At 49.3% G+C, this 19909-nt stretch overlaps 6 protein-coding genes across 6 annotated transcripts; 4 read left to right on the top strand and 2 right to left on the bottom strand.

Moving 5' to 3' along the window:
* The first annotated feature begins 6 nt into the window (after window positions 1–6).
* Window positions 7–1003, top strand: V1518DRAFT_408336 (Pre-mRNA-splicing factor Cwf15/Cwc15). The gene has a single exon (XM_066902101.1). It carries the CDS (start codon window positions 147–149, stop codon window positions 939–941), a length of 795 nt encoding a protein of 264 aa, XP_066761751.1. The 5' UTR covers window positions 7–146; the 3' UTR covers window positions 942–1003.
* V1518DRAFT_430283 (chloride channel) lies at window positions 971–4121 on the bottom strand. The gene is made up of 3 exons (XM_066906172.1): window positions 3026–4121; window positions 2471–2979; window positions 971–2420 (listed from the first exon to the last, which is right to left on the bottom strand). Exons 1-3 carry the CDS (start codon window positions 3947–3949, stop codon window positions 1133–1135), a joined length of 2721 nt encoding a protein of 906 aa, XP_066761752.1. The 5' UTR covers window positions 3950–4121; the 3' UTR covers window positions 971–1132.
* Window positions 4122–5191: 1070 nt separating this feature from the next.
* Window positions 5192–7303, top strand: V1518DRAFT_408343 (uncharacterized protein). The gene has a single exon (XM_066902102.1). It carries the CDS (start codon window positions 5335–5337, stop codon window positions 7054–7056), a length of 1722 nt encoding a protein of 573 aa, XP_066761753.1. The 5' UTR covers window positions 5192–5334; the 3' UTR covers window positions 7057–7303.
* Window positions 7304–7615: 312 nt separating this feature from the next.
* V1518DRAFT_369045 (uncharacterized protein) lies at window positions 7616–15448 on the top strand (the record flags this gene model as incomplete). The annotated part of the gene is made up of 5 exons (XM_066901258.1): window positions 7616–8307; window positions 8360–10463; window positions 10516–10625; window positions 10688–13051; window positions 13102–15448. 5 exons carry the CDS (start codon window positions 7616–7618, stop codon window positions 15446–15448), a joined length of 7617 nt encoding a protein of 2538 aa, XP_066761754.1.
* Window positions 15449–15579: 131 nt separating this feature from the next.
* On the top strand, window positions 15580–19109 carry V1518DRAFT_6415 (uncharacterized protein). The gene is made up of 2 exons (XM_066906640.1): window positions 15580–17705; window positions 17753–19109. The coding sequence occupies exons 1-2, from the start codon at window positions 15710–15712 to the stop codon at window positions 18829–18831; spliced, it is 3075 nt and encodes a 1024-aa protein (XP_066761755.1). The 5' UTR covers window positions 15580–15709; the 3' UTR covers window positions 18832–19109.
* On the bottom strand, window positions 18851–19596 carry V1518DRAFT_408348 (PHF5-like protein). The gene is made up of 2 exons (XM_066902103.1): window positions 19432–19596; window positions 18851–19375 (listed from the first exon to the last, which is right to left on the bottom strand). Exons 1-2 carry the CDS (start codon window positions 19538–19540, stop codon window positions 19152–19154), a joined length of 333 nt encoding a protein of 110 aa, XP_066761756.1. The 5' UTR covers window positions 19541–19596; the 3' UTR covers window positions 18851–19151.
* Window positions 19597–19909: the final 313 nt, after the last annotated feature.

Consider the following 19909-nt stretch of genomic DNA (forward strand, 5'->3'; position numbering starts at 1 on the left):
AAGAAAGTTTGGCGTTGGGACGTTTGCACTCGCATAGCAGCGGCCATCGTAAAACACCCTCTATGTTAACAACCTAAGCACATTTCGCACTCCTCGATTCACGCATATACGCACTCTCCCGCACATCCTCTTCAAAGCACGACAAGATGACCACAGCCCATCGTCCCACCTTTGACCCCGCCCGCGGCAAGGCCGCGCAGGCACCAACACGCATCTACCACAGCCGAATGCTACCAGCGCACACCAAGCTCAAATTCCGCAAGCGCGGCCAAGGCGGTGCCGCGGACCGCGACGACCTTAGCACTCCTCTTGCGTCGGAAGAGCGAGAATGGGAGCGTGAAGCGATGAAGCGGGAGTTGTTGGAGAAGGAGGCGAAGCATTCCGGGACCAATGGGAAGGCCAGGGCCGGAAGTAGTGCCGCGCCGCTACTACTCGAAGACGCGCCGAGCCCGAATGACGATGCAGAGGACGAGGAGGAGAAACGTATCAAGCGCCGGAAGCTGATTCTTGAAGAGGCACAGAAGAATGAGAATGGCTCTGATGACGACGAGCGATTAGATGAGAAGAAGAGCGACGACTCAGACGAGTCCGAGAGTGAGAGCGAGAGTGAAGATGACGACGACGATGAAGAGGAGGATGAAACTGCCGAATTGATGCGCGAGCTTGAACGAATCAAGAGAGAGCGCGCTCTAGAAAAGGAGCGAGAAGAGAGGGTGAAGCGAGCGCAAGCGGAAAATGAACGACAAGAAGAAATGACACACGGAAATCCTCTGCTGTTTAACGATGGGTTCACCAGCGGTGCTAAAGCGAAGCGGTGGGATGAGGACGTGATTTTCAAGAATCAAGCGAAGGGTTTGAACGATAAATCTAAGAACGGGTTTATCAACGATATGCTTCGTTCAGATTTCCACCGGAAGTTCATGGACAAGTACATCAAATGAGTGTGCTCGAGTTGATGGCATAATCGTAGATCAGCATTAATTCATTATTTAAAACTCTTGTATATCCGATTATTTGTGAACATCAAACAATAGCAGTCGCGCGGCCCTTCTTCCACCAGCGATTAAACCAGACCAGACCAGATCCATCCCTTCAAATGCTGCACAACGTAACTACCATGACTCCTTGCTTCCTATCTATCTCTCGCATCTTCTTCAAATCGACAATATTCGATAAATCTCTTCTTATGCAGGACGCCCCAAAATTTCCCGTCATCCACGACGCAGACCATGCGTAACCCAAGACGAACAAAAAAGAAATATACCATAGCTAATGGAGACTTCACATCCAACGTAATTGGTGAGCGGTCTACAAACGGCGTAAAATCGGTGACACGAGATGACTGTCCACTCGCCGCATCTTGCTGCTGCTCGTGACGGAAACGCCATATCTCTTCGTCATCGGCGGACAAGTGACACAGATTTTCATCGCTATCCAGAAGCTCACCGAGATCTCGAAAAGGTAGATTCTTTGCAAACGCATCCATCTCCTTCATCTTGTCAAGAGCATAATCTAGCTCCGGCGCTGGAATTAGTCCCATCAATACATGATTCCGTAAGATTGGCAACGAACCATCAAACTCTCCCAAATTCTGAACAACTTTCAACTTTGTCCGTAATAATGACGCCGATATATATGCGGAGTCCGAGATATCAATAACTGGACTATTGGCAGAGATAACAGCCTTCGGAACAATATCATGTATTGTGCCGGAAAATCCAGGAGTGCGCTGATTGTCAAGAAATGGGAAATTGTTGTTGTTGATCATGCTGTCAAAGAGTGACACTGGCTCTAGTGCCTGTGCGACCCATTTACTGACGATTATCGCAACCGAAATCGGTAGCACATGGTCCAAACTTCCAGTTAGCTCAAAGAGAATGACCACCAGCGTGACCGTCATCCGTGTCACTCCCGCCATAACCGCACCAGCTCCAATTAAAGCATACACACCCGGTGTTGTGCACTCTCTCGGATCTGCGCCAGCAGGACACGAAGAAAACAAAAACAAGCCTGGAATCTGATATTGTAGAAGTTGAATCATAAGGCCCACGATTCGGCCAAAAAGTGCTCCAATAACCATCGAAGGCACATAAATACCTGCTGGGACCTTCAAACCAATTGTAATTGAAGTCAGCCCCAGCTTAACAATAAACGCGATGACAAGCGACAAGATTGACGCTGCATAGGCAGACATCGTAGTAGGGCAAAGCTCTGCATCATCTTCGTAGTCCAATGACAGAACATCATCAGCGTCCTCCCTGTACACACATGGTCGAGCTAGATCATAGACCAGTTCACTTGGTGGTTTCTTCGTGTAGACATTGAAGTAAGAGATTGCGGACGTCAAGACAACCAGAACAATAACTTCAAATACCGGGTGACGTTTGACAAACTTCTTTGAGGAGAACACGCGTACCCACCTAATATAAATGTCAGAAGAGGATGAAAGCCTTATGATCAGGAAGCTTACCATCTATTCAGACGACTAACAGTTGCACCAATCAGACCACCCAAGGCGCCGATAAACACGAAGATCAAAAATTCGAAAGTATGCCAATCGTGCTCATATGCCACCTGAAACAGCACAATTTTTCCTGTACCATATGGATTCAGGAACTTTAGAACGAGAGCCGAAATAACAGCACATAGGAACGACCGTAACAGCGTCTTCGGCGGAAAGTAATATGAGACTTCTTCCAGCGAAAATACCACGCCACCAAGCGGAGAGCCAAACGATACCGCGACACCGGCGGCAGCAGCAGCCGATATAATTTCTCTCCTCTTGCCATCATTATCGCTAAATTTAGAAAAAAAGCGGCAGGCAATATTACCGACGCATGCGGCGATATGCACGTAAGGGCCCTCCTTGCCGACATTCAGACCAGAAGAGATTGACAACACAAGTGCAATAGACTTGATGAAGAGAGTATACGAACCCAAGTACTTCTTGATGACAAAGCCGGAGAGAATTGTTTTCACCTGTTCAAATTAGTACAGATTTCAAAATTGTGCAAAGTAGTCATACCTCGGCTACTCCTCCGCCAGCGGCACTGTATATAACCGACGTCGAAGCTTCATTTCTCGTGAACTTGGAGTTCGGAAGAACTGCGATGGGTCCATCCACGACCGTGTACGCGGTCGACGTATTAGCGCTCGCTGTCTCTGGCTTAGCGTTCCTTACAAACGGTGTAGTTGTTGCGGTCGTGAGCGTCAACAGAACAGCAACCGTGGCCAGAACGATTGACAGCAATATGTAGAGACCGTATTCAGCGAATGCAGATCCAAGCATGCCAACTCTCCATTCAACCCAGGCTGGACAGGCGTCAATTTTGTCCATGCAGCAGATCCGCTGAGGCGCGAATAGGTTGGTCGTGCAGAAGCCAGACCTCCAATCAAATATCCTCTCTTCCGCGCCCTGGATCAGATACGCGATGCCCGCCACACAAGCGCCAATAACGGAAACTAGAAACCAGCCTTGCGATGCATCACGCGTGCGTTCAAAACGACCACGAATGCCAGGCATATCATGCAGCCGCTTAACGCGGAAGGACTCTTTAATAAAGTCATGCACCCAATCGATGGTGGTGAAGTTATCATACCAAAACCGTTGGTTATGATCCCCAATAGCCGCCCCACTAGAGTGATTCTGTTCCTCCGAACGTAGTTGAGACGAAAAGTGGTCATCGTATGAGTGATGAAGACTCGGACTAGACTGAGAGGAGTATGTGGGCGAATCCGACGAGATAGATCCCGAGTGCGAAGGTATGTTTGAGGCGTATGCAAGATGTGGAGCGATGCCGGGAGAATGGAGATCGATCCGAACAGCCGGAGGTGCTAAGAAGCTCGCAGGAGAGATTGATCGCGTGGGGATGGTGAGACCGTCGTTGACTTCGCCCTCCTCCGAAATCTCGGACGACTTTCGGCCCAGCAACGGCACAGATTCGGCCATGCGCTGATTGTTGTGCGTGCAGCGGAAGTCAGAATTGAGAAGACGCAACCCTGACCACCGTATCGAAGAAGACCCGATCTAAGCTGGTACGAGTAGTGTGGCGGGAGGAAATGCAGACGACAGAGCAGCAAGAACCTCGTGGGTCAGTGGCGTATGAGCTCTTGTGACTGTGAGTACGAGTTATGACAAGCGCCGCTGCGATGTGGAGTGGATGATTTCGTCTGTGCGTCCTTGCTCGGGCCACGAGAACGTCATCGCGCAGCAGGATCAAAATAGACGCGCGCGATTCGCATCTAACTTTGCGACAATCCATTGTCGACATCAGTAGTTTCTGTCACTGCATGCGACCGCATTAGATGGCAGTTGTGCTAAGAGCAAGCGAAGAGTCCATGGATTTACACGATGACATGACCTTGCTTGTGTTCCCCCGAAGTGCCAGGTTGGCGGGCACTCGTCCTTGCAGCAAGAAACGTGTGGCTACTTTATCTTTCGACGACGCAAATTGAATCTCTGATATGCATTGTTGATTAATTTGATGATATTATTCAAGGAAAACGAGCTTGGCAGACGATGACCGATTGCGCTTAGCAACGATCTGTAGTTTAGATGCGAGTGATAGAGCTACTAGACCAACATTCTGGCGCCGCTGCAGCTGTTGTGGACACCGCCTGCGCATGAACTGCACAACGTGCGTATGGAATGCGACAATTCGCATGATTTAACTACTCTACATCCCATAAATCAAGAGTATTCCCGAAATCTGAAGAAGGATGCTGTTCTGAGTGCGGAGGTGATATGAACTATTCGCACACATTCAAGATTGACATTGGGACTTCAATACTGTACATCATCATAGCCAAAGGCAATATCGAGTTTGATATCTAATTCTTCTCGACAGCTGCCTGTACGAATACATAGAATGCCGACAGCATTCCAAATCAGATCAGATCAGATCAGATCTTCTCGAGTTGCCGCTCACTGAATGGCGCACAAGTGGCAACCTGTGCAAAGACGAGATGAGATGGATGCTCAGAAGATAATCCAATAACTCAGAATTAGAAAACTTCGTGACTGTATTATCCGGTTGTTGCGTCCGAGTTGTTCTCCCGCCCTGTGTCAAACTGGGCCAAAATAGTAGTTTAAGTGTCTAGGGTTACGCACGTGAGCAGGGTTATCAAAAGTTAGCAAGATTTACAAAAACCATAACCCAGCCCCTGAACATCTCCGCAATTTCAGGTTTTACAGCTTGTGTGCGCTTACTACGTCACAGATACCGCTCACCGAGAGCGAGCGCTAGTTCAATATCTCCCGACTACTCCACTGCAGATGGGCACAGCATTCGAATAATCATCAATCATAGTTCAACGCCAAAGATCAATATACCCATGACTGCCGCCATGGAGTTGCCAGAGCTATTGGCAAATCTACAGTTCCCCGACATTGAACCCAGCTCAGTACACGCAAGTGCACTCCTTCACGCTGCCATCAATCTACTTCCACGGTTACAGTATGCTTCAGAAATTGCATCAGTTGCACGCATGATAGTTTTATCGCCGGCAATCTGGCTAGTCGATTTAGGAGCGCAGGACGATTCGTCGATACGAACAGGACTTCTCGTTCTTGATACTTTCCGAACAGTTGTCTCCGCGCGGCTAAAGATTCAGGCTTTAACGCCAAACTATCGATCTGCAGACGACGATCTTCGATTGTTTTGTCTTGCTTTGACGCAGGGAATTCAAAGTTGTGACAAGGCGTACACCGGGAAGCTCTGCGCGCTAGCTGGCATATTGGCGGCAGTTCCAAACAGCGGTTTTCAGGCCGTGCAACGTGCTTATGTGGCTACTTTGAACGATCTGGCGGCGGAAAATATTGTATTACCAGATCTAAGTCTTTCTATTTCGGCGACCATAGGTTATGGATATATTCCTCCAAATTTGAGACGAAATATCCGTCCCTCACAAACTCTGGTCTCTAGTTTGCTGGTAGTGCTCTTCGCTCAGAACAGAGGACCGCAACTGTCTAAATATGCTGGCCATATTTCGAGATTCGTTGGTCAGTTGTTTCAAATACTTGCGAGCACGAATGATGTCGCGACATGTGCAGCGCCTCTGGATATTATCTTAACAGCATCAAATCACTTCAGAGCTCAAAGTGACGCCAAAGAGGTACTGTTTGCCGTTGTTGCCGTTCTCACTGGTGTTGTTGATGGCATTCAACGACGAAGCACGAGGTCGTGGCCTCTTTTTGGTTCTCGATCCGACGCTGTCACACTCAATTGCGCGACTACAATATTACTGACCCTGAGGAATCTAGCTACAGCTACATACACAATATCGCTTGCCGGATTTGAAGCCGAGTCATACTTACTTTCCGCCACGATTGGAATTTTGGTTTCCTCTAGGTGTCCAGACTTGAATAGAGCCATCGACATTTTACATTCTACAATCACAGAGCAAGAGAAGCTCTTTTTTCTGAACACCACCGAGAAAATATTTCTCTCGGTCTCGGCGTCTCCGGTGTTATCACCAGATCTGCTCTCTCGTCTTCTTCACAATGTCAAATGTGAGATAGCAAACGCCCCTCTTCGACTGGCTACTGGCGCTTCGCAAATATCTCAAGCGGTTTATGAAGCTTCACATGCAGTTTTTCTGGCTTCTTTGCAGATTCCTGCTCTAGCACTACAAAATGTGGGCTATATTCAGGAAGACTACCTTCTGCGTGTTGTCGCTCTATTCAAGTCAAAGAGTATCATCGAGAAACAGTTTGACGCTGCTATTCATTGTTTAGCGGTCTCAGTTGCTCCGGGAAGCGGCGTACTGTACTCTGCAGCACCTCATTTTGCATCGAATCATCTCCTCCCAGTTCTGCAGAGCTTGAATCGAGAGCTCAGGAACCCTGCTATGACTCGCCTCTTCGTCGACGCTCTCTTGACTTGTGTCTCTGTTGATGAAATCGGATTTTGGCTAGACGATGTCCAAGCGTTTAGTGGCGTCGTCGCAGAGAAGGTGAAATCAGGAGATGTTCCTGCCGTGTGTGCGGACGGGGTGATCCAGTGGTGGTTTGACCCTTCGAGCCGGCAAAGGCGTAATTCAGAGAGCAGACTATAGCTCATATAATGCCACCACTTAGGCCTGCATACAGTAGCATTGTGTTTACAAAGCAGGTCGTGATCGGGTGACTGTTGACTTTCTCACGGCCGCCTCTCCAAATTTCGAAAACACGCCCAACTAGATCGTTGGGAGCAATTAATGGAGCAGCTGGCAGCTTGATTTTAAGGTTCTACTCAAGTGGTGCAAATGTTGACATTTAATGTTGCAAATGCAGTCATACTACATATTTGATGCCATAAGTCTGAAAGCAGTTTTCAGGAGCCTCTTCGCTCCCAAACGCGATCTCTAGAACTGACTCCATATCTAGCTGGCCTACCAGCTGAAGGCGCGCTCGTTACCAGTGTTCGCTGATTCGACGTTGAAATTATGATATTTAGCATGATACCGACGCATTCCTAGATCATTGAGCATCGAATCGTGATTCGTTCCCCTCTTGGTCAGTTTGCGTACTGACCACTCGCGCGCGCGTTATTCTCTGCACAACTCGCCTGTGTTGAATATTGAACCACGATCGACTACTACGTTGCCAGTTTTCGACAACTTAATGCTCAGATAAATGGATACGGACCAATTGAGCGAATCACCGAGACGCGCCGAGACGCCAACTGCGGTGTCTGTATCTGAGCCACGCCAGCCTAGTCCGGATCCATTGTCGGCCACTTCAACGTCGACCTCGCTTCGATCCAGCACGAATACTGATTTCAGCAGCAGACGTCAGTCGTCAGAGATAGAACAGAGATTACCGCGGAAAAGAGTTGCAATGGAGGTCGCGATTACTGACTCTGAGGGCCAAATGGTCACTGAAGTTCAGTATGACGATGGTGTGGTCGTCTCAGATCCTGATGATGATCGCGAACCATCAGGGAGCGATAACGACATTCCTACAGAATCAACATTTAGTATGGATGCAATACATGTACAGGAGAACAGCCTTGAAGCTGAATCGGTACCTGAACTGTCCGACGAACTCAGCTCAGTAACGGACGTGATTACGACTGTGGAACGGATAATCATTGCAGAGGTGACGCATACACTTCCAGATGAGAACCAATACACGATCGAAAGTTTCCTTCTTGAGGGCCAGCGCGCATTACGGTCGGAGAATCCCAACGTCTGGGTTCAAGTGTTCACACAGCATGCGGAGAAGTTCGTTAATATGGACGAGAGTGGCCGTTTCGAGCTATGGGGGAACACGAAGACATTTTTTGATCACCTTCCCAACCTTGCTCTGGACCTTTGGAACAGATCGTGAGTCCATTTTTAGTTTCTTCCCATTTAACGGATTTTACTAATATTGCAGCGATCCCATTCCACAAAAGTGTTGGCGAGACGAAGGCGACCAGAGTATTATTGCTTTCTTTACTTCATTCATGAAAATTGCTGCCTATTCGCTCGGACTTGATATATGTCGCTTGCAATTGGACAAATCAGCTCAGATTCAGCTGTTCTCAGTGCCGTATATCGCTGCAGTGGTAACTATGCTGCGTACAATCGATACATCTATAGCTACGACATGCGCAAAGGTGAATAGTGATTGTTACACATCATTCACCAATCTTTCTCAGATTTTTATGGAATCCGGTGGAATAGAAGGCATGAAAGATTTCTGGACGGAGCTTACAAGCTCCACTGCGCTATCAAGCTCTAACATTCTGATTGCTCTTCTACCTTGTTTGGAGCTGTCCTCAATTCTTGCTTGTGTATTAAATGAACAAGCAGGCCGCGCCGATGCCGACAGTACTGATTCTTCGTCCACATCACTGGAGTCTCAATCCGAGGATTCCAGCCCCAAGTCGAAACTGCATTCTCTATCGAAGTTGAAAAAGTATCTACTACTGGTTGATGAAACAATCTCAAATTATATCGATTCACCGAATGCGCCAGAGCGAAAACCATTGCTTGGCGCTATTGATAAGTCGCAAATGATGTTCTATGTTCTCATGCGTCATCCGGAGTTGGAACTGGAAAAGAGTCATCCCGCTATGTCGCTGCTGATTAAGAGCCTGGACGAGCAAGAAATTGAGGATCTTAGGCTGATATCCTTTGCTATTAGAAAGGCATATTGGTTTATTCGCCTTTTCAAATCGTCAAGACGAGACTTCAAGTTTGCCGGAATCAAGATGATTAACAACGATCTGCAGAGACTATACAAGGAGTCAAATCAGCGACAATCTGTAGTTATTGTTCAAAATTACGGACTGTTAATGTCTGCTACCGGGTTTACGGAGTTCCTGGTCAGTTCCGAAGCAAACAGGATTATTATTGCTCAATTTGCAGGGACTATCTACTCCTATCTTGCACTTTTTAACGTCATCACGGAGAAGGAGCTCGAGATATTATGGAACGAAATGAAGTCGTGCAATACTCCGTCCTTATACGAGGCTCTGGCGACTGTCTTCATTGAAGTATCAAACTGGATGTCAGAGAGCTGGCTCAATTGGATCATAGACAAGTTATTGACCCTTCCTCTGGTGATGGCTGAGCCGGTCATTCTCAAACTAATTGATACAATCATTGGCGCTTATATAATATTAGCGAAGAGAGGAGAGAGCCACGCTCATGGTGCGATTTCTATTAACCCTTTCATCATTCTCCTGCAAGTTATGAAACGAGTCAGCAACATTTCAGCCGAGGAAGAGAATTCCATGAAGGTGAAGCCGATTTCCTTTTTGGATACTCTAGTTCGAAACTTCGACGAGCTCATGCGCGCATGGTCGAAGACTTCGACATTGCAGGAACTGCTTGAGACCCATGTGATCGCACTGGAAAGATTCGGTTCCGACTCTCTGCAGGATTTGATTTACATTCGAGCATACGTTGAAAGTCCTGAATGGGCGGATAGCGACGCAAACTCAGAACCTCTGAAGATGTTGCTTGATCGATATTCATATCAAGCCATTTTTGTGGAAAATACTAAAGCTTGGTCGAATTACTGTGACACGTCCAACCAGTCAGCCGAGCTTTACAGTTTTAGCGCTCTATTGCGGCAAGACTGTTTGATAAAGTTGATCACTTTAGCGCCTGCTTCGATTTCGAGTTCGGATACTCTGGAAGTGCTGTGGCAAGCGCTCTACACTAATCCTCACAACACGACTGACATACAAAATGCGTTCTGGCAGCATCTCTTTGTCTTGGCTAGTGGTGTTACGGAACAGTGCTATCTTCTTGACTTTTGCTTTAGCAAGATCAAGTCTTTGCGACTAGAAAACTTTTCGACCTGTGTCAACTTTATTGTCGCGTACTTCGGCTATGAGTTCCGCTGCATGGACAAGAATGCTTTTATTTCCGAAGAAAATGGATATTTAATGTCCGGCTTTGATACTTTCTGGAACTTTTACTTGAGCACACCAAACGAAGAGTGCACAACACAATGCCTTGACTTTCTTGTACGGCTGCTGATCGAGGTAAGATGTTGTCAAGACTATATTCATTAACTTTCTGTTCTAACATTGTTAGTCGGAATATATCACATCTCAGCCGCGCGAGCTGATTGAAAGGTGCCACAGGTCACTTATTAGGCTATGCATGAACACGATCAAGGAAGCCCTTAAGGGTATGATTTACCCGTCTATAGTGAGACATGATAAACTTTACTAACAACTCACTCAGATGATCTGGACTCTAAAAGATATAGAAGAACGCTAAAATTTATGGATTCGTTTTTAGATGCATACAGGCAGTATGCTTTGTACTCTGTCTCAACATTGAATCCGAATCTTGGTCAAGTCGAGCTAAAAGGTACTACGATAGTAATCAAGACTCAATGGGAGCCCTCGAAAACAGCACCAAATATCGAGACGTTAACGATAGGAAACCTCAATTTGGTCGAAGAGCTCTTCTCTGTCGTCTCTACTATCATCACGACTAGCAGTTTCAGAATCATCGTCATGGGACGCGAAATTACGACAAATGACGGTCATAAGACTTTAAAAGATGCTGGATTTAGAGATATCACACCGATAATTGTGCTAAACCGAAGTCATCCAGCTCCCTGCACAGACGTCGAGACCTCAACGTCAAACCAGACCGAACAGCATGCTTCTCAGTCTATAGGCCCCCAGCAAGAGAGCGATCAGAATCAACCACTTTCAGACAATTTTCTTCGGCCGGCTGAGCATGAACTTATGGACTCATCAGATATCCTACTTGATTTGCTCCAACTTGACGACGATCATGCGCTGTATTCGCTGAATATCCTTAAGAAGCTTGGACCAGCTCCTAAGCTTCTAGATCTCTTCATGGCTCCAGAATCAGTCGGAAAGCACTGGAAAGATTGTTTTCCATTACAGAAGCCTTTCAGGACGTTATATTCGAGCTTCGTCCTAGAGCACGTGTACTCACAGTCCCAGCAAAAGAATGTGGGCGAGCAATGGGCCGAGAAATGGCTTCTACAATGCTGGACGTTCATTCTGCCGTCTATTCTTCATTTAGTTGTAGAACCGAGATTATGTTCTCTGTCTATTCCTGAAGTTCAGGAGCGTGTTCGTGCAACGCTGCTGCGTCTTTGCGTGTCAATGCTTCGTGATAACGCCAGCACGCAGATTGCGGACAGCATTTTGCCTGACTCGGACGTAATCTTTTTCGTGCGGAGGCTTGCTGAGCTAACCGAGCAGGCACAGAAAGAATTATGCAAGTGTATCCTGGACCTTTTGGTGACGCTGTCGACGAGAGATACCCGGATATGGACTACTGTTGAACAGAATCCCAAATGGAAGGAAATATTTTGCAAATATCTGCTGTCTACGGATGATGAATCTATTCGCGTGTATTTTGCAAAGAAGATATCGGATTTTGTGAAGCAGCGACTCGACGACTCGAGTACTTCGGAGTTGAAGTATTTTTGGAACATTGTTCTTGAGATACTACCGGGTCCGAACGAAGTTATCGCCACTCAATCATCCGCGCTGTTTACCTTGGCTGAGTTTGTATTGAAGTCGGTACTGAATCATCGGTCAATCGAGTTTGACGAGCAAGCTCTATGCATTATGTGGTACAACAGCTTGAAGAGGCATACGCCGACGGAGACATTACTTTCTTCATCGATTGACAACTTCGTTGACGGATACGTGCGACTCATCATTTGCACGCTCGAGTTTCTGCACACAAAATCCGAAGATCCGGACTTTGGAGAAGATTGTCCGGAGCACATTTTGCGTCTCTTGTTTCCAAAGCTAGTATTTAGCGATGATGATGATTTTGAGACAGGCACTGAAATCAAGGAAGAAATTGGCTGTACAACGGCAGATTCACGAGGCTCGCTCTACAAGCTGCTTACTTTATTGACGACAGAGACTGCTGCTCGAAATGATGTTATTTCAAAGATCTTGCTGTTGTCGATCAACGAATGCATCCAAGAAGAGTCTTGGAGCGTGGATCGAAACCAGTGGATACGCGTGGAAGCCGGCTATGTCGGACTGCAAAACTTGGCAAATACCTGCTATCTCAATTCGTTCATGAACCAGCTCTACATGAACAAGGAGTTTCGAAACAATGTCTTTGGTTTGCCTCTGCCGCCTAGAGCATTCGACAATAGCAACGATGACAGTAATTCGGAGAACTCACACGCGCTCGCGAATAACTTGATTCGACTATTTGCGTATCTCCGATATAGCTGGCACAAAATGATAAACACCACTGCTTTCATTCAGTCAATCCTGGACTTTGAGAACAAGCCGATTGATATTTCCATTCAAATGGATGTCGATGAGTTTTACAACTTACTGTTTGATCGGCTCGAGGGACAGATTGATGTCGCAGAACGGAAGGAAGCGATCAAGAAGTGCTACGGCGGCATGCTGCTTACGCAGATCAAATCTAAGGAGTGCGAGCACGTTTCCGAAACGCAGGAGCCGTTCTCGGCTATTCAGTGCGATATTAAAGGTAAGCGAAACTTGACAGAGAGTTTAGTTTCGTATGTCGAAGGTGAAACATTGGAAGGCGAGAATAAGTACAAGTGCTCGTCGTGCGGTACTCACGTTGACGCCGAAAGACGGTAAGCAGCGCTGGTGTGTGTTTTGAGGACGCTACTGATCAGGTTTTAAGCATGTGCTTGAAGGAAGTTCCGGACCACCTAATTTTTCATTTGAAGCGGTTTGACTACGATTTTCAGTCGATGGAACGGAACAAGATCAACGATTTGTTTGAGTTTCCCGCGGAGATCGACATGGCGCCATACAAGCTTGTGAACCTGAACGACAAGAGCAACACAGATACTGATAAGTTTCATCTAGTCGGTATTCTTGTGCATAACGGAACTGCTGAGTCTGGGCATTACTATTCGTACATTCGGAATGACGATGCCATGGACGAGAAGTACAAATGGGTGGAGTTTAATGATGGCGATGTGACTCCGTTTGATCCGAATCAGATCGGCGATATGTGCTTTGGCGGTTTGAGCGCGGAGCTCGCCATGGAGAAGCATTACTCTGCCTACATGTTGTTCTATGACCGTGACAAGCCGAACGCGGACGAGATGGATACCGATGTTGTTTTAACGAACGCGCCCGAACCATTGCGGCATCAGATATGTTCCGAAAACGAGCAGTTGACGTTGAAGTGGACGATGTTTGGAGCAGAGCATACAAGCTTTGTTCTAGATATGTACCAGCAGTCGTGGAAGGAACAGGAACAAGACACTGAGAAGCCATTGTATGAAGACTACCACGCGCTTATGTTTAGCACGCTGTATCATGTGGTATGCAGGAACCGAAACGGCAAAGAAGAGCTCGAGAAGTACCTTCTTGCAATGCAGGAGTCGTTTACCGGGAATGTTCGGCACAGTATGGCGTTTCTTGCGTGGCTCGCTACGCATGACGATGCCCTGTGCGGATTGGTTGTCGGATGTCCGAATATCAGTGTGAGCAAGAGTATTTCGTGCCTGATACGAGACTGCTTAAAGACGGTGAAGGATGAGGCGCCAGAGGAATACGGATCTATCAAGGAATGGTTGGCGTGCTTGCGTGAGCCTAATTCTCACCAGAACGTGTGCTTCAGCTTTTTATACAAGCTTGGGGAGATCATTCCAATGATGAATGCATCGTCGCTCGCATGGGATGATTATTTTGAGCTGATGGCAGATATAAGCGGATATGGATCAGACGAGAGCGCAATTTTCGTGTATTCAGGATTTTTGCACAAGGCACTGGCAGCGTTTTACAATGGTCGTGTTTCGCACAAGGCGGCAGTGTTGGTATCTGATGGCGGACCGTTCTTTCGGGAGGTGCGCCAACCACGTCGACGGCATTCGTTTACCGGAATTTTGACTTTTATCATGCATATGGTGCAACGTGTCGACTTCTCGTTGGAGATGTCAGGTAGCGCGGAGGAGCGGTGCAGTGGCGAGTTAGGGGATGATGAAAGTTTGATGCGAATGCCGCCGTTGGACGTCGAGGTGGACTTGCTGTCGCGACGACCGCGGAACAATATTCTGGCATTTTACTACCAGCAGCTGGAGAACGCTGTGCCAATGGATCTGGTCATGGATTTTGTGGAGGTGTTTTCGCAGTGCGAGCGTGCTCATCAGTACGCATTTGCAGATATACGGCTCATATTCAGTACGATCATTCACGGCCTGGATGTGGACATGGTGGAGAACGTTTTCCCATTTTTGCTGTTTCTGCTGAGGCTTGTGATATATTACGGACTAGCGTATCGGGATTGCGAGCAGATTTCCAACAGCGTGTTTCGTAGCCTCGACATGACATCCCGAGCAGCAGGGGTTGCATATTCCGAGTACCTTTCGCTTGTTGCCAATAGCGCGGACGTGCCTGAGGCACTACGGAGGGCGACAATGACGCAGATTCCGGTATGGGCGCCGTCGCTTCTGGTGCACTACCAGGGATCGGTGCGCTTGGCGACGCAACAGCAGGTGAACGTGCTGCTGTTTGAGCGGATTGCGGCATGCGACGAGGAGATTGAGGAAATAGGGGCAGTCGGGGCTAGTTCGGCTACGCGGGGGGAGCACGTGAACGATCAGGAGGAGCTAGCGCGGGAAGTACCGGCCGAGCAGCTCGCTCGCTTGCAGCGCCGTCGGGTAGCGTGCGTGCACGTTGTGCTCCGGCTGGTTGGCGAAATCTTCGCGTATGTGGAGCGGACATACGGGCGGGGACGGCGGGCGAGTACTGACGAACTACGGTTCGAGGTACTGGATCAGGTGCTGGAGACGTGCGCGCGGGCCGCGAACGACGCGGTGACGACGGCGCGGATCGAGGATCTGCGACAGGAGCTGGACGTGTTGCAGACGCAGAGCGCGGGTGAGTGGACTGCGGGGTGGATTTACAAGGGGGTCATGCTAACGCCCGCAGGACTCGAGATGTCGTCTGAGGAAGGCGAGGGTAGCGAGGAGGCGGGGAGCTACGCAGGGGAGTCGGAGGAGGAACGGGGTCAATAGCGAAAATATGACGTGTAGGGTTTTGTGGCTTTTTGGGACGCTAGCCTAATAGGGTCTAGCCGTGGGGATCCAGGGGCCAGGGCTGCGGATGGGGCGCGTGGTGCGTGCGGTGGTGCTGCGGGCAAGGGTTCACAACAATGTGCATCGTTTTGGGGCCGCAACGGCCTCACAGTCGCAGCCACCGCCCGTCCCACGGTGAGGCCATAGGCTCCTCCCCCCCATCTCGCCGTCGTCAGTCCTCCTTTACTCTTTACATCTCTCATGATCCCCCCCGCCGCGGCCCGCTCGCGCCTCCTCGGCGCCTGCGTACTCTGCGACGAGCCGCTCGAGTACAAGCTCTTCCAGGAACGCATCGTGAATCTCGGCTGCGCCGGTGCACATGTGGCCCACGGCAACTGCCTACTCGAGGAATTTGGAATCGGCCACGATGCGTCGTTGCCTGCGCTGAAGTGTCCCGCCTGCGACGGCCTCGTCACGCTCGACACGAATGTCCTCGAAAGCAGCGCGGGCTCGTTGAGCCCTACGACGAGTCAGCCACGCGGGTCGTCCTCAAGCCGCACCAGTACTGTGCTCTCCGTCACGTCAAGCAAGGGCTCGGATGGGGGGTCCATGCCGAACGAGAGTGGATCGCAGTCGCCGCGGTCGGCGCGCTCCAACAGCACGCATTCTGCATACAATGCAACGTCGCCGTCGTTGCTTGAGCAAACCGTCGCAGCGATGCTACCGCTGCCGCCTCTACCCCCACTTTCACGTCTGCCGCGACTACCGGCAAATACGCGCATATTAGAGCCAGTTATCTCAGTGTCAGCGTCGGAGTCGACTGTGCTCAGATCTGCCGATGAGCGTACACTCACTTGTCTGTTGAGAGTTCAAGTACCCCAGTTTGAGAACTTGCAAGGCCTGCAGCATCAGCAGCTACAGCTACAGCTACATAGCAGTGCGTATTTGCCGCTCACATCGCCCGTCGACAGGGCGATGCAGGACCTAGTTGAGCGACTAGACCGATCAAGCAAGTTTCGCAATTTTGACTTGTCCAAGTTTGGACGGTTATCGCTCTGGGGGGTGTATGCCGTCAAATATGCGGAATTCTCGCGGAAACTACATTGTTATCTGTTTGAAGATCATTTAATATGTTTCAAGAACAACTCTTCACACGAACAAGGTTTTCGCACTCTGCGACCAACGTCGCCAAATTCGCCAACTCCGCTACAAGACAAGGGCGGATTTGAGCTACGAACATGTGTCAACTTGCGACAGCAACTGATAAGTACTTTTGAGCCGAAGAGTGGAGATGCGTGCTCGCTTGTTTTGAGATTTGCAGACCGTTCCGCAGCAGAAATGACAATCCTGTTTCCGGAGGAGCATGAGAAGTCGAAATGGCATGCCGCGCTGAACGACATGTCAGACGAGCGCAAGAACTTTGAGATTGCAAATACCATTGCACTCCCGCCACCGCCACCACCACCGCCGCCTCGATCGTCGTCGATTCTGCATCGCCAGGCGCCGCTACATATCCCTGTCGACCTCATCGTTGCTGTACCCGTGACCAGTATTTGCCATGGTTCTGCATCCTTGGCAGCAATTCAAGAAACATTGCAATTTCTTGTTCAGTCACTTGGCATTAACGACAAGCTCGGTGTGGTCGTATACTCCTCCATGCAGAGCTCCACGTTGACTGTCGCGGGTCTGAAGGCGCGCGCATGGCCGGGATGGCAATCTGTGATATCCCAGCTACCCTCGTTCTACAAATCGGGTTCGCACGCGGTTCCAATGAGAGGATTCATCCTGGCAATGAGCATCCTCGGCGCACGCACGCACCGAAACCCCATCGCGCGCACCTTTTTGATTAACGATACCGCTGACAAGATCTCAGAGTTCCCGATGTCGCCCAATGACGAAGTCTTGCATCCTGACACGTTTTCTGAAATCTATCGCGAGGCGTTGCTATCTTCCATTGGAGTGCACTCGTTTGGTGTCGGCCCGGCGCACGAGCCTGAGGAATTACTGAAAATCGGCACGGCGACGCGGGGAACATACACGTTTGTGGACGAGTGGAATGGATTACGCGAAGCAGTTGCAGGTGGGCTGGGCATTTGTTTCGCTTTGTCACATCGCGATGTCAAGATCATGTTACGAATTCCCGAAAAATGCGATGCGAGGATTACGAAAGTCGAGGGCGGGATATCGCACATCCTCGTGGCGAATGATCGACAAGCGGAGATTTCCATCGGCGAGCTAGCGTTTGGTGATTGCAAAGGTACGTATTGTAATCATGACTTACGCGATTGTTGCTCACATGTGCAGATATCGTCGTGCATCTGAACATCGCGCCGTTCAGACCGTCGCCATCGCAGCGTGTTCGGGATAACTGGGATATCTTTCTGGCTGACATGCACCCTATCGGCATGGACGACGAAAACCAGAACCTGTTTCCCACGTCATTCACGCTAAGTCCGAAGAAGCTGCAGCATCGACCAGGTAGTACACTTCAGGAAACGGTGCTGCATTCGAGTCTCACATACCTGCAATTCGCGACGTCGAGCAACTCGTTCAAGCGACATCTTGCGAAGCAGGATGCGGAGCTCTCGGTTCTATTTGTGACCGAATTACCAGAGACTGGGGACATGAAGAAGCCATCATTATTGTCGGTGCTACAGTTCCAGAATCCGGAACTCACCCAACGTCGTCTCGAAATTGTGGTCGCCGAATGCCTCAAGCGCATGATGAAGCTCGTGCAGAGCGGGTACGTCGATCTCGCCGTCGATTCTATTCACAAGACGCAGAACATAATCCAAGGGCTCGCGCGTGGCGCGTTGCCACCGCCGCCGCCTCTATCGCCGATGTCAACGAAATTGCAGTACTCCGATGAGGAAATGGTGCCGATTGCGCGACTGAGTCTACGGAATAGCTCTACGGGCTCTTCAACAGGGTCGCCCCCGGGATCACCGGTATCGTGGCGCACGACGACGATGACCACTGCAAGTGTGAGTACAGTGATAACCGCGCCGCCGCTAACCCGTGCGTCCTCGCCCGCACTGAGCATTCCATCGCCGACGAAACCGCTCAACATCCGTCCAATCTCGCCAAAGTCTACACAGGTTCCTCAGCCACCATTACTATTCCCACCGCAGCCCTCAGGACGCGACGCGATGAACCGCGGTGTGATCATGGCACTCGACCGGGAACTCCAACTCTTCGCCACATGCCTCACCGAACCGGGGTTAGAACGGTTTAACGCCAAGGAACGCAAACGCGTGTGGCAGGTCATCGATATGATCCTGCGGCAGCGGTCGTGCACGCTTGCAACCCCGCTCGAGGCGTTATATGCAAGTCGGACGGAGTCGGTGCGGGTGATGATTTCGCAGGCGCGGGAAAACGTTTGAGTGGTTGGGAAGGGGGTGATAAATGAGAACAATGATATGGATTTTAGATTATACATACATGGATATGAATTTTGTGGAGCAGGTAGGATAGCTCCAGATAGTGTACATTAACAAAGTTGGTACAACTTATCGTTATGATTCTCTTCAGACGGTGCGAAGCGGCGGTCGAGGAGTAGGCACTGGGTCGCTCATATACGTCAGAGATTGTCATCCTGGTGCAAGGCATTCTTGGCTGTCTCACGACGAAATCGTGGGATAGCAAATTTGAAGTCTGAAATGTAGCATGCAAGGGAGGCCAAAACGCTCAAACAATATCCAAATCATCCAGACGCCTTATTAAACTTGCGCTTTTCATACCACAGATCGCTCCTACTCGAGCCGAGATTTATAATCTTCGGACATCCGTCCCTGTCTTTTTCAAGTCGTGTGCACTCGAAGCAGTAGAACGCGTCTGATATGCCCTGGCCGCCGCAGATGATGCATTTTCCTGCAAAATTGCCGAATGAACATTCGTCACATACGCGGACTATGGTAGTTGGACGAACTGCAGATGAATTAGCATATGCTCAAACTAGAGGAAAAGGGGAGAGAGTAATGTACCGTAGCTGTCGCAGACAGGACATTTGCCGTCGCATTTTTCGCAGAGACGACCGACACTGATCCCGGAGGTCTTGCGGCACATGACCAAGTCAGGGTGGTGTCGTGACATTTTATGCTATAGGTGTTCTGCAGCCCGTTGTATGCAATGAATTCCAGTGAATCAGGTGCTCGTGATGATAATCTTGGTGGAGGTGAAGAATCGAGAAGATGTGGTTGGATACTAAGCCCTTGAATGCTGACATGACGTGGGGCGCGGACCTGTACGCACGAATCATCGCGAAACGGAGGACTAGCGACGACATCCAAGCTGACCTACGAGAGCTCGAACCCCACGCTCGAACGAACTTAGATGCGGTAGCATACGCACGGAAGACTTTCAAAAGATTTTTTTAGACAATGCGGTCGTTTGTTACTAGAGCTTGCGCGGCGGCTGGGCGTGTCGCGCCGTTGCCAGGGACGTCAGCGAGGACGACATTGG

This window comes from Limtongia smithiae, assembly GCF_038497785.1.
Source record: "Limtongia smithiae strain NRRL Y-17922 unplaced genomic scaffold V1518scaffold_1, whole genome shotgun sequence".
In the NCBI taxonomy this organism is placed as follows: domain Eukaryota; kingdom Fungi; phylum Ascomycota; class Lipomycetes; order Lipomycetales; family Lipomycetaceae; genus Limtongia; species Limtongia smithiae.